The sequence below is a fragment of the Esox lucius genome, chromosome 15 (genome assembly GCF_011004845.1).
Source record: "Esox lucius isolate fEsoLuc1 chromosome 15, fEsoLuc1.pri, whole genome shotgun sequence".
NCBI lineage: Eukaryota > Metazoa > Chordata > Actinopteri > Esociformes > Esocidae > Esox > Esox lucius.
In genome coordinates, this window is record NC_047583.1 from 11,058,069 (window position 1) to 11,071,293 (window position 13,225).

The 13,225-nt window shown below is 50.0% G+C and overlaps 1 protein-coding gene across 3 annotated transcripts in view; it reads right to left on the reverse strand.

Annotated features, from left to right (window-relative positions):
- Positions 1 to 2,395: 2,395 nt before the first annotated feature.
- The window catches only part of scaf8 (SR-related CTD-associated factor 8), a 29,027-nt gene continuing 18,197 nt past the window's right edge, over positions 2,396 to 13,225 (reverse strand). For all 3 annotated transcript variants that reach the window (XM_010879185.5, XM_020054065.2, XM_020054066.2), the window contains exons 3-20: positions 11,773 to 11,817; positions 11,522 to 11,683; positions 11,085 to 11,241; positions 10,755 to 10,882; positions 9,954 to 10,136; positions 9,721 to 9,800; positions 9,259 to 9,370; positions 9,001 to 9,132; positions 8,501 to 8,616; positions 8,173 to 8,366; positions 7,962 to 8,062; positions 7,559 to 7,672; positions 7,153 to 7,309; positions 6,637 to 6,782; positions 5,778 to 5,916; positions 5,632 to 5,688; positions 5,340 to 5,552; positions 2,396 to 5,226 (exon numbers count right to left, since the gene is read on the reverse strand). In XM_010879185.5, the coding sequence (XP_010877487.2) occupies positions 3,119 to 5,226; positions 5,340 to 5,552; positions 5,632 to 5,688; positions 5,778 to 5,916; positions 6,637 to 6,782; positions 7,153 to 7,309; positions 7,559 to 7,672; positions 7,962 to 8,062; positions 8,173 to 8,366; positions 8,501 to 8,616; positions 9,001 to 9,132; positions 9,259 to 9,370; positions 9,721 to 9,800; positions 9,954 to 10,136; positions 10,755 to 10,882; positions 11,085 to 11,241; positions 11,522 to 11,683; positions 11,773 to 11,817 (4,344 nt within the window). In that variant the 3' untranslated portion in view covers positions 2,396 to 3,118. The remainder of the gene's footprint in view (positions 5,227 to 5,339; positions 5,553 to 5,631; positions 5,689 to 5,777; positions 5,917 to 6,636; positions 6,783 to 7,152; positions 7,310 to 7,558; positions 7,673 to 7,961; positions 8,063 to 8,172; positions 8,367 to 8,500; positions 8,617 to 9,000; positions 9,133 to 9,258; positions 9,371 to 9,720; positions 9,801 to 9,953; positions 10,137 to 10,754; positions 10,883 to 11,084; positions 11,242 to 11,521; positions 11,684 to 11,772; positions 11,818 to 13,225) is intronic.

Below are 13,225 nucleotides of genomic sequence, written 5' to 3' on the forward strand. Positions count from 1 at the left end.
TCAAGTTTCAGTGGAGTGTTTCTTTTATTCATAATAATCACTGGGCCAAATATTGCCTACCACTGCCTTAGCCTGTGTTGATTACACTAAAAAAGGGCATCTACAAGTTTGAGATGACCTTTGATTTTGATGTTTTATTAATCTGACCGTCTGTGGATGGCAGTGATTCTAGGGGCACGCTGAAATGTAATACCATTGGCACGGCTGCCCTTCTCCACACACCAGCATAATAACAGATAATACGGTTAGGGTGTGAGTTCCCATGGATGTTAGGCTTTTATTGCAGCGTGAACGACTGACTGGCTGGCTGGTTCGGTGTGTGTGCTGTGCGTACTTGGTATGTATAGTGTGTGTGTGTGTGTGTACACGGGTATCAGTGTGTACTGCTTGTTTGCACTGAAGCCTCCTCTCCTTCCCCGAGGTCAGATGGAGGCTTACTGTCTGTCCAGCTGCGAGGCATCGAGCTGACCTGCCTGTCTACAGGGACACAGTGAAGGGAGAGGAAAGGAGCATCAGGCTGTATTCTTACCGGTTGTCTCTACGAATCCGTACAGATTTAAACAGGTGCAAACCCTCCAAATGAGATAACAAGCCCCAGTCACGAATGCACCATTTTAATCTGTATTGACTGTTCATCTAGCAGTGCACCAGGCTACGGTGCACCAGGCTACGGTGCACCAGGCTACGGTGCACCAGGCTACGGTGTACCAGGCTACGGTGTACCAGGCTACGGTGCACCAGGCTACGGTGCACCAGGCTACAGTGCACCAGGCTACAGTGCACCAGGCTACAGTGCACCAGGCTATATTGCACCAGGCTACAGTGCACTGCTCCCTGGGCTGTTAGACTAAACTTAGATGTACGTTAATAAACACAATGAGAAGGCGCAATAATCAATGGCGCACCTTTAAGGTTATCTTATTAGCAAGCTAACTGCAGTTGATAAAGGACGCTAGCAGCAGTTGACCCGGTCCAAAATGCACAGGGGGACATGTGCTCTCTCCGAGAGCTCTGCTGACTAAGTACTTTCCCCCGACCAGGCGTAGAACGCTTTCCTGGCAGCGGAGCAGCAACGCGGCCCTCCCCCTCCACTCCTCCACTCTTTGTTCTGCTCTGTGTACGCATGGCTACAGCCAACACCAGATGGCTGGTTTATGTGCATCTTCAGATAACTCTGACAGGATTAATACTCTGGCATGTCAATGCGACTCCTCGCATTGTCTGCACTTCTTGTCAGAATATTGCCTCACAGCTGAAACCTGCCACGGTACTGAGACACCTTTATCGACGTAGGTGTGGAGGACGTGTAGCTGCGACTGACCTCTATATTTGGGCCAGGTTTTTATAAGGTGTGGAATAAAAGTCCAAGTCTCTATTTAATACACCCCCCCACCCCACCCCACCCCCGCCAGTGTGTGATGAGGTCATTGATAAATAAATTCAACAGTGTGTTGAATTCAAAATGTCAGCCAAGAAAAACCTGTTCTCAACTTAAATAATACAAATCAAACTGATTATAGAAGAACATGATTGGAAAATCATAGATGGGAGTGGGAAAGAAGTGGATGAGCCTACTGCCTTGCCAGTCCATCTACCCCCACCCAGACAGCCTGCCTATAGTCAACAGAAGCCAAGCCAGGGGGTGGAATGGTGTGAGAACAGACTCTAGAGCCAAAACGACTCAAATCAGGACTTACAACAATAAGGGGAAAATTTGCTGATGTACCTTTAACTTTATTAAAATTTCACAAATCTGTTATTAACATTTGCTTTTCTGAGAGTGCCTCAGAATGTTGAACTGTTCCTGGTAGTGTTGTAATGTCTCAACAGAAATGCACTGTAGCAGTATGAGGTGAACAAGACAAGAGAAGAAGAAATGGCTACAGGCCTGCATGCACACAGCTATGGAGTTAAGACTGGTTCCCCCAACACACAGAGGTCCTGGATGGACTCTGCCCAGCTATGACCACACAGACGGACGGACGGGGGGGGGGGTACAGTCTCAGGGAAATCAGAGCAGGGCGTTGAGCGCAGTGTGGTGCATTTGGTGTAATCATGCAGAACAAGAATCAATTCAAAAAGGCACAGTCTGATTCCAAAACAGTCACCCACCCAACTCAAGCACAGGGAATTACAGAGTGAGCAAAGACTGAGTCGAAACAAATGAACCCTGGTTGCAAACAACACACTAAAGAGCAATGTAGAACAGATGGATGTCAAAGCACAGGCACTTCAACATCCTGCCCAACTTAATGGGGTACAACGAGATCAGGTCTATGGCCTAATTACTGCAGTGACACAGCTGTTTGTATGTGACACCGCAGATAAATGTATATAGTCTGTGTAAGGCATTATTCCACTGGTCCTGGGTCAGAAAATTCAGTCCTAAAGCATGTTAACAAACAGAGCATGTTTATTTCAAACTAAAACAGAATGCACCCAACACTCATCCATCCTCTTTTTAAGGATTTGCCTTTTTTTTCTGGCTTTACTTTGTCCTTTGAATGAATGCGTTATGAACAAATCACATACATTTATTTTTAGGATAACACAGGTCATGTTTTTAATCTTTCAACTGTACTGTTCTCACTGTATGTAGGCTATATTCTGCTTTTAGACAAGAAGCATATAGGACACCACAAAGGCATTCATTTTAGACTTTGCAGCAGCATAATTTAACAGAAGAGACAGAACAGGCCAGCGACTACTGTTTTCAAGTATTCTGTAATCTGGAGTCAATGCACGGGACACAGCCAGGATCCTTACACTCTTCCATAGGAAGGTCAAAGCTCTTTTTCTCATTTACAATTCAAACATTTTGGCAAGCAGTTTTCATTAAAATTCACCTAGCTTAAAATCAAGGGGTGGCATTTAATAAAAAAAAAAAAAAAAAGGAAAGAAATAAAATTATTAAAAAAAAACAAAAACAAAAAAATCACCTACCATTTAATCAGCTAGCGAGCCATCTATTGAAGTACACCGTTATGTGAGAGATAAAATCATTTGTTAGGTTATCAGACAACATTATGTGAATTACTAGGCAGGGTCCTGTGGGTCGCTGACATGAGTACAGAGAAGAGACAACTTTACAAAATGATCTTTACCTACTGAGTGATGGTTATGTCCCCTCAGTGTGTGTTTGCTCTACCACTGGCAGTTTCTCTGACTCCTCCACCGGACCACTCACTTCATTGTCTACATCCTGAGGGGAGGAGGAAGAGGAGGTACGCGGCCGTGTCTCCGGCACGTCCAGGGGCTCCGGCAGTAGTTGGCGTTCCTCGGTCACCGCTGACACCGCGGGCGAGGGGGGGAGGGTCGGGTTGGCCGGCCGTTCTAGCTGGGGCTCAGCCACCGTGTCACTGTCCATCCTCGTCCCCGTCCCGTTGACCCACTGAGGAGGAGGTCCCTCTGTGGTTTCAGGCTCCGCAACGGGTTCCTCCTGGGGTTTCTCCACAGTGTTCTCCTCAGGGGTCCTGGGCGCTTGTGGCGGTTGTGACTGGACCTGGAAAGGGGACTCCGCAGGGGGCGGTGACACGGCCTGAGGGGGAGCCTGGTTTGGTGGTGCGGTCTGGTTCTGGGAAGAGGATTCGACCTGGGGTGATGGTTCAGCCTTCGGGGGAGCACGGGTCTGGAGATCTGGCTGGGATTCAGGATTGGAGAGGGCTTCATTCTTGGCTTGAGGGGGAGACTGGGTAGACAGGGGCGGGGCTTGAGGTGGAGATTGGGCGGACGGGGGCGGGGCTTGAGGTGGAGACTGGGCAGACGGGGGCGGAGACTGGGTGGACTGGGGCGGAGCTTGAGGTGGAGACTGGGTGGACTGGGGCGGAGCCTGGGTCGTAGACAGGTACAGGCCTTGGGGAAGGGACTTGTTTGTGGCCTGTGGTGTTAGAGCGCGGAGGGTTGGAGTCTGAAGCAGACCCGGTCTGCTCAGGAGTCCGGGTTTAGGTTGAAGCCTGGACTGTAGTTGAAGCAGGGCCTGAGGTTTGCCTTGGGTCAGGGAGAGCGTCGGGGTCAGGGTAGGAGTAGGGAGAAGCGGTTGTGGTAGAGGGAGTAGGGGTGTCCAGGCCCCACGCTTGTTGCGGTCCCTCTCCCGGTCTTTCTCCCTCTCCTTTTCACGCTCTCTCTCGCGCTCCTGTTCTCTCTCACGGTTACCACGCTCACGGTTGCGGTCTCGGTCTCTCTCGCGGTCCCGGTCTCTCTCGCGATCGCCCTCGCGGTCCCGGTCTCTCTCGCGGCGGTTGCCGTTCATCTCCTTCCTGAAGTCAAAGTCCCGGTCATCCCGGTCATCGCGGTCACGCTGCTGTCTCTCCCAGGGACGCCGGCGCTCATCCAAGTCCTGCGCCATGTCAGCCTCTGCAAACGGCGCGGCAGAATTTGCACCACCGAGATTCCAGCCCGGACCTCCGCCTCCAGCACCACCACCAGGACCTCCGGGACCACCTCCTCCTGCTACCCCACCGGCAGCACCAGGGCGGTTCTGGTTCTCGAATCGGTTGGGGAAGTTCTGCACCTGGTTGGTGCCAGGACGCTCCTCCTGGAAGCCCTTGGAGACCCCTGCCGGCGACGCTCGCATGTCGCGCTCATCGAAGTCCCCTCTGGGTGGCCCCCAGCGACTCTGGGTCTGGGGGGTGAACCCGGCGAGAGCCTGAAGCCGACCCACCACGGTGTCTCTGGGCGGCTCCCTCACTGGCTCCCTCACTGGGGTCTGGAGCAGGGGGGGTCGGCCTCCTCCTCCAGGCATACCAGCAGGCCTCCCACCACCACCACCCATAGGCTCCCGGTGCTCCAGGGGAGGGGTCCTCAGCAGGCCAGTGCTCTGCTTCTCCTGTGGCGGGGGGAAGCGGTAGTCCTGGTCGCCCCCTTGCTGGCTGTCATCGGCCCCGGAGGGGGGCTCATTCTCAGCCTTGGGCGCGCTTTCGTTCGGGGGGTTGGGCGCCCGGTTGAAGACCCCTTCGGCCCGGTTGAAGTGGTCCATCTGGGATGCCGCTCTGGCGCGGGCCTGGGCGTGGAGGGAGGCGTCCAGGAGGTTCTGCTGGGACAGGCCCTGCTGCATCAGGAGGGGGAAGCGAGCCCCGGCTCCCTGGAGCATACTGGGTCGGAGATCCAGTGGCAGCAGCCCCGGCATCCTCTGGCCAGGCAGGCCCTGCTGGTGCAGTGGGTGGGGGAGGGAGGCGGCGGGGTGCATCCCCAGAAGACCCATCCCGCGACTCATTGCATTCTGCATACCTGTGGAGACACGGAAGAGTGCTGCCGTGAGAACGATGACAGGCTATCCAAACCTAAAGAACGGGGCAACCGCCACCTAACAACCCAGAGGTAATCCCCGGGCGCGATCTCACCTTGCAGCGTTAACTCGGCAGCAGGGTCCACGCTGTCGGCCGACTGGCCGGTCTTGTCGCCGGCGCCCGGCTGCGTCTGAACCCCGGGCTGAAGCGGGTTGAAGACCCTCTGCCCGGGGATGGCGGTGGGCATGAAGCCGCCCGGGACGGCGGCGCCGTACGGCGACTCCTTCATGGCGTCCTGTGTCTGTGTCATGGAGGGCGGCACCGGAGCTACGGGAGACCAACAGTCAGGGTGAGTGTTCCAAACTAAGAACATTTGGTTAAATGCAACCCATGATCTGGCCCTTACCGGTAGGGGCAGAGCCCATCCCAGCGGGCTGAGGAACGCCCGGGGCCTGCATGTAGCCTACAGGACGGAAACGTGACTTCATTATCCAAAACCAAACATGGTGATAAGAATGCAATACTGTTGACATGGCGGCAGCGCCGAATTACCTGGAGGAGGCTGGGAGGCGTTGAACCCGGCCCTGAGGAAAGGGGGCGGGGGGCCGTAACCTGGCGGGGGCATCGTCATGGAAACAGGGAAGGCTTGAGGGACGAGACCCCCAGCAGGGACGGCCTGGGTCACGGGGAGCTGAGACAGGGGACATGGAGTGTTTCTGTGTTTACATACATACTTTGTCTGGAGGACAGTAAAGTGCCGGACTACGGGTGTAGAGACTAATGAATTCTGACACTTCAGGATTAATTCATAAGCGACATCTGTCAGGAATGGCTAAAAGAAAAAACACTTAACTGTAGCCAAAGCCTCAACTCGGAAGCATGCAACGGCCTTAAGTATGCATAACCCCAGCCATGACAGCGTGGATTTCCTCTGAGCTGGATACTAACCCCACAGCCAAAACACCTCCTCCACCCGCTGAGCCAACCCTTGTCATGGAGACCACCCATGAACAAACGAACGGCGGCTGTGTCTGTCTATCCTGCATTCACTCAACAGCCCTGTCACGAGTCAGGAGGGACACCCCAAGACCAGACTAAACACTTAAAGCGAAGCCTCCTACAGACCGGGCACACAGCCAGCACTAATCACAGGACGTCTATGGGGTTCAGTTTCACACCACCTGACTGACTGAACCCATTAACCACTCGGAGGTCATAAGAGATGGAGAACGGTCAACCAAGGGCCATGTGACGTCAAGTTATCAACGCGGAAAGAGGCGGCCGTCCTGGAAGACTTCACTTGAGGCGTTCCGCTGACTATTTCTCTCACAAACACACAATCATCAGGAGGATAAAAGTGCGCGCAGACAACAACACATGAATGCTGTCATTATATTTGGCGGGTGGGCACCTGCACGGGCATCATGGTGACCTGCTGGCTGAAGGCCTCTGGTTGGCTCGGCTGGGTGTTGGTGGGAGCCATGGGTTCAGCCTGGCTCACCGGCTCCTTCACGGGCTCCTTCGCCGGCTCTGGTGCATTCCTGGCTGCTTCCCACTCTACAGTCAAACAAACAGCACATCCATCCGGTAAGCAGCACCACCACAGATGTTTACCTCGCCTCCTGCCCTCTGCCATTTCCTTTCTGCCGTCTCACAAGAGCCAGATCTTGACAAAATAAGCAAATGCTAGGACGTGTTTGTGTTGGGTGTCAGGAGGTTAATGATTGTGTGGGTGAGAGAACGTGTCGTCGTCCCCCAATGTTTGTTTGAGTGAGCGTTAGTTTTCAGCCTGTAATCCGTGCTGGCGCGTACGTCCTGCCTGTCTTCTGTTAGTACAAGGATTAATCATTAGTGTTAGCCCTGTACATTTGTACGAGACAGGATCTGTATCTGTAGAGCTTCTATGCATTCTGCTGTGTTTGCTCACCAGCATTGACGGTCTCCTGATCGATCATGCCCCCCTCCGCGAAGCCGTCCAGGTCGTCCAGCTTGACCTTCTCCCAGGGGATGTAGCTGACCCCCAGGTCCATGTCCCAGAACTGCTTATACTCCTGCTTCACCCCCTTGTTCAGCGCCCACGCAATCTGAGCAGGCAAACACACACCAGGGACACATAAGAGCCAACATAGGTAGGGAACAACTGGAGACCAGAGGGAATAACACATCTAACTTCTAGGTTAACATGGCAGAGGGATTCAAAACATTACGTATACAGGGCGACCTGTCCTGAATGGCGCAGAGGCAATCACATCAGTGGACAAAACAAAGCAGGAAACCGTGACAGCGCAGGGCATAAATGAGCGCCAACTGTAATCCGATATAAAGCACTTTACCTTGATGACCTTGGAGCCGATCTTGTATGAACCGGTGCTGAGTTTCTGTCTGGCGCGGAAGGCGTCCTGTCTGTGGACCATACAGATGTAGGCACAGCCGCGAGGAGGGATCATCTGAGGATTTGGATTGGTTGAGAAAGAGATGGAGAAATTAATTGAGGATAGAGAAAGCGAGCGGGGTTAAGCGGTTCATAATCCAAGTACAGTCAGAACTCGCTAATGAGAAACGCCTGCCCTGACTTAAAAATTAACAAATTAGGATTTATAAGTGGCCCCATTTCGGAAGATTCCCATCTACATGAGGTCAGAGGTGAGGGTGCCTGCTAAATCCTATAACCACCAGCAGTAACTGAGGCCAACTCAGAGTCCCACAGGGACGAAATGAGCAAGAAGCTGTACTCACATTGATGGACTCAATCTGACCAAACTCTTCAAACAGGTTAGTGAGGTCCTGCTGAGTGGCCTTCTTGTCCACCTGGCCCACCCACAGAGTGGTGCTGCACACTGGGGACACAGCAGAGAGGAGGCAGGGCTTGGGTCAAACCTTCCCCAAACAAAAGGTTAAGGGAGTCACCTAAGAGGAGTTAAGGTGTCATGTTGAAAGCTTGTGTTACCGCTGAGAAACTTGGATCGAATGGGAGGCAGTCCCTTCTTCTGGCGTTCTTTCTCTCGCTCGCGGGCTCGTCTCTCACTTGAGTAGGACCGCGACGACTTCCTCTTGCGTTCTCTGGAGCGCGACCTTGACCGTTTGCGGTGTTTGCGCTTCCTGGAGCCTGACCGTGACCTGGACCTTCTCTTCCTGGGAGACCTAAAGCAGCAGGTCACGGACACTTAGTTTAAGAAGGTAATTCCCTGGTAATTAGATTCCAGCAGTGTGGTCAGATCAACATAGCCACTGTGTTATACATCAGACTGTTTCTCTCAGAGCATCTTCAGGCTTACCTCGATCGTGACCTAGACCTTGTTCTGGAGCGTGTGTCAGTCTTGGACTTCTTGTCCTCTGGCTCAAAGATCTCTTCATCCATCTCTGGCCCATCATCTAGATCCATGTCCATGTCCTATTACATCAGAGAATCATTAGAACAGACACCTACCTACAAATATAACTAAATACTAGACAAAGACACCCAATTACAACAGAGCTCTAATTACAAAGTCACCCAATTACAACAGAGCTCTAATTACAAAGTCACCAAACTATAATAGAGATCTAATTACAAAGTCACCAATCTACAAGAGCTCTACCTACAAAGACATCTAATTACAACAGAACTGTAATAACAAAGTCACCAAACTACAACAGAGCTCTAATTACAAAGACAGCCAATCACAAGTGAGCTCTAATTAAAAAGTCACTGAACTGCAATAGAGCTCTGATTACAACAGCTGCACGGGTATGTATCAGACAGTGTAGCGAAGTCGACGATGGAACAAAAGCTTGCCTGCTGCTGGTTGTCAATGGAGTCGTCCATCTTGTTCTCTAGCTCTGAGTGCTGCTGTTGGCTGCTGCTCTGTTGGGGCGTGGCCGTGTTGTCAGACCCAAAGAGTCCATCCTGTCCCTCCATATTCAAGGACTGAACCCGACCGCCCCACACAGGTGTTACAGTTAAAAGGTTAAACCGTCAAAAGGGTTTCAATACAGGTATAGAGGTCAACAACCACAACACGTGAATCCGTTAGCCCCAGGAAGGTGAGTGTACCTTCTGCTGCTGCTGCTGCTGGTGCTCCATGAGCTGCTTCTGAAACTGCTCCAGGTTCTGCTGCTGGAGCTGCTCAGCTAGCTGGTGAAAGATGGAGTCTGACACCATGGGCCTGGAAAGAGACGACACAGGGGTCCCCAGGTCAGCTAACCATTACCCCGCCACACGTTGGCCATGGTGCATATGCAGAATCTGTGACCTATTGCACAAGGTCTTAAGGGTCGCGCACATACAGATACTTGGTTTGCGCTCAGACCTGAGAGAAATAAGCACTTCCATGTCCATGCACAACAAATATAAAATCCCCCTCCTTCGTTGACTTTACCAATTGTTCTCCTTTTTTTTTTTTTTTGCTCAGAGGTAGCAATGACAATAATAAAGCGAGGCCAACGAGGCAAGTTAGTGATTGGAAGTCGAACGCCATGTGATCTCAAGATATTTTAGGAAGATGTTAATGCTTACATCTGGGATGACTGAGAGTCCTTTTTAGAGTCTTCAGTGCGATCGGTCTCATTCCCAAAGTCAAAATGACCCAGCATTTTCTGCAACAAAGGAAGAAACACAATCATTGATCTGAGAGTTGCATGTAGTATAAAGTAGATAATTTCACACAAAGATAATACAATTAAGAATCAAAATAATAATCCCTGGGTATCACTTGAGTTCCATCTGTGTGTGTGGACTTGATCCCTCACCTTGTTGAATGAGGACACCCTCTGGTCCAGGGGGTTGAGCTGCATGGGGTTGGCTGCCGCTGCTGCAGTGAGTTGGGCTGTCAGGGCCTGCAGCTGGACCACCAGGCCGGCATCCAACGCCTGGAGCAGGGATGGCTGGGGCTTCTGCTGCTGCATCTGCAGACTCTGTACCAGCTGCTGGAGCTGTCGAATACACAGACATACATACAAGGTGATGGTAAACATACATACAGGGTGAAAGACATACGTAGTGGTAGTAGACATGCATACAGGGTGATAGTAGACATGCATACAGGGTGATAGTAGACATGCATACAGGGTGATAGTAGACATGCATACAGGGTGATAGTAGACATGCATACAGGGTGATAGTAGACATGCATACAGGGTGATAGTAGACATGCATACAGGGTGATAGTAGACATGCATACAGGGTGATAGTAGACATGCATACAGGGTGATAGTAGACATGCATACAGGGTGATAGTAGACATGCATACAGGGTGATAGTAGACATGCATACAGGGTGATAGTAGACATATACACAGGCTGAGAGTAGACATATATACAGGTAGGAAATGTACCCAGGCTACAGCATTTAAATGGTAGTTGTCAACTTTAAGCAGCATCAGAATGCTCATGTGTTCGATACATTTCATTTGGGGTAACAACTCGTTTAAAAAAGAAAATAAATTAAAAAAAAACATTAAAACATGAAATCAATTTGAAAAGGTTCTATCAGAGCTTTGAATTATGTTGAATGTTACTGACTGGCTGGGGATGAAGGAGCTACGGACTGACCTGTTGGCCCTGTGGACTCTGCAGAATCTGGGCCACAGCGGCTACAGTGTCGGTGTTGGAGAACTGTGACGCCCAGTCTGGTAGACTGGACACAATGTTGGCAGGGGTGGCGGGAGTCGCTGGGGTACCTGGACACCAACGCACAGAGAACACCAGCCCAAATCAATATGTAAACATCTACATTTCAAGATGATTAGAGAGCGATGTCTGCACACAGAAAGTCCCCAGAGCCCTGTGTGTGTGTGTTTGTGCTTGTGTTCCAAGGAGACAGCTGTATTCGCCCAGCAGGTGTCAGTAATGAGCTGGACGTGGGCATCGTGTGAGACTGACCGGGCGTAGCGTTGTTGACCGGAGCGTCCCGGCTGGACATGACAGGGGTGACACTGGGAGGGGGCAGTCCTGCAGCCATGTCCAGCAATGGCTGGATGATGTCACTCTTGAAGACGGAGTTCTTCTGCCACAGGTTGAGGACCCTGACAATCTTACTCTGGAACCGAGAGGACAAAAATAAACACCAGTCGAGATCAGACTGACGGCGCAACCGCTCAATCAAAACTAGACGAGCCGATCCGTCAGAGCTGACTCTGGATAACACCACAAAGAGGATGAGCCTATTCATGGATTTAATTCCAGACTTACGTTGATTAGAAAGATTATTTTCAGCAATGACAAAAAAAAAATACAGAAAAACTGTACAGTCTGAGGTGGAAGAGAACATGAATGTTTCTGACTGGAGAAGCCAAAACGGCCGTCCCACAGTGACCCACCTTGTCATCTGACGGACAACGGTAGAGGTGCTGAAAGGTTCCTATGATGTTCTTGCTGAAGCGTGGAGCGAACACATCCTTGTCCTGGCCAAACTGGTGCCGTGACTGCCGCACAATGGAGTCCATGACATACAGCCCGGGGACCTTATACTCCGGTTTGCACTGGATTACACAAACCAAGTGGGGTTAGCAGGGAGTGACAGGCAAACAATGGGAAGTAAGTAGTAAAACCGGGGGGAAAAAATACATACTTTCTGAACAAACTTTTCCACACTCTGTACGACATGTTTGTAGTACTGAAAGATAAAGAGGAAAACACATTGTGAGACTTGGATGAAACCACAGCATCCCTGGAGACTAACATCTGACATTGGTCAAAGGCACCATTTATATAATGATCAACAGCAGCATCTGTGAAAGAACAAGCAATTACCCACTGAGATGTTTTTAAGAAAGCTAATCCACATAAAACAGGTATACACATTAGGGCCTGAACCAGTGGAATAACATCTGTCAATTTCTGTTTTTACTTTCAAACAACAGCTGGCCAATATGCAGTGCTGACAAGGTATTGCACTGAACCCATGTTCTGAGATTAAAGTAACTGATTTCTTCAGATTTTTGCTCTAATAGTGTTTAGATCAGAGGCAGGCAGCTTCGTTAAGCCATGGGCTGTTTTGTCAAAGATCATTTGCAGGCATAACAATTATAAAGGGGCCATTTGTAAATATTTTACTGTACGACTAGTCTTCTTATCAGAAGTCAGTGTGTTAAGACAGTGTTTAAAATATTGTTTTTGCCAAAATCGTTCCCAATTGAAACCTTGTCGACGGTCGGTCTATCAGTTTGCACTGACTTGTAGACTCCTCATATTCATACTAGACAGTCACAGTGCTATTCTCATTCAGTAATGGACGGAGACAACTCCTCACCACCCTAAACCCACTCATTTACCAGGAGGACTAACTCATTCTATTCTGGTGTCATTCAGTACTGGACGGAGACAACTCGTGTCACTGTTTAAACTCAGTCTTAGAGGCAGGATTCCACACAGTGAACCTCTAAGCAATAAGCTACAAAGGGTGTGATATCTGGCAATATAATACAGTGATTGCATTAATATATCATGTTATATTTTATTATTATATTTGGACTATTTGGGAACAGATATCCTAAATGAAGAAATCCCAGAAATTCTTGATTAGTATTTCTATTGATAATACCATTTGACTGTGGGCGCACACAGGTGGCAGACCCCTGGTTTAGGCCACACATTGCTAAGGAGGTTGGGCCTTAAAAACACCTTTGGACAGCACATGCAGAGGAAGAGAACGTCGCCTTAAGACATACGACCGTTCTGCATCTAATCAAGTGTCCTCAGAACACAGTCCAGGGGTAACATAAAGAAGAATTTCACAACACCTACTGCCACACACAAAGAGAAAACAAGACGAGGAATGTAAGATGTAAGAAAAAATGGCTCTGTCTTTCCCAAAAACAAATAAGAGGGGTATTATACACCTCTGTCACTGGTAGGAATTTATAATTAATTTGGTAATTCATAGCAACATATTCCTTTCCAATCCATAAGACACTACACCTGCTCCTTTAATAAATTAAGCAGTTAATGTTAACTACAGCGCAACCCGCTGGGATACATATATGTAGGAGTGTTCAACTCCTGTACATCTGGCAAGTACAGAG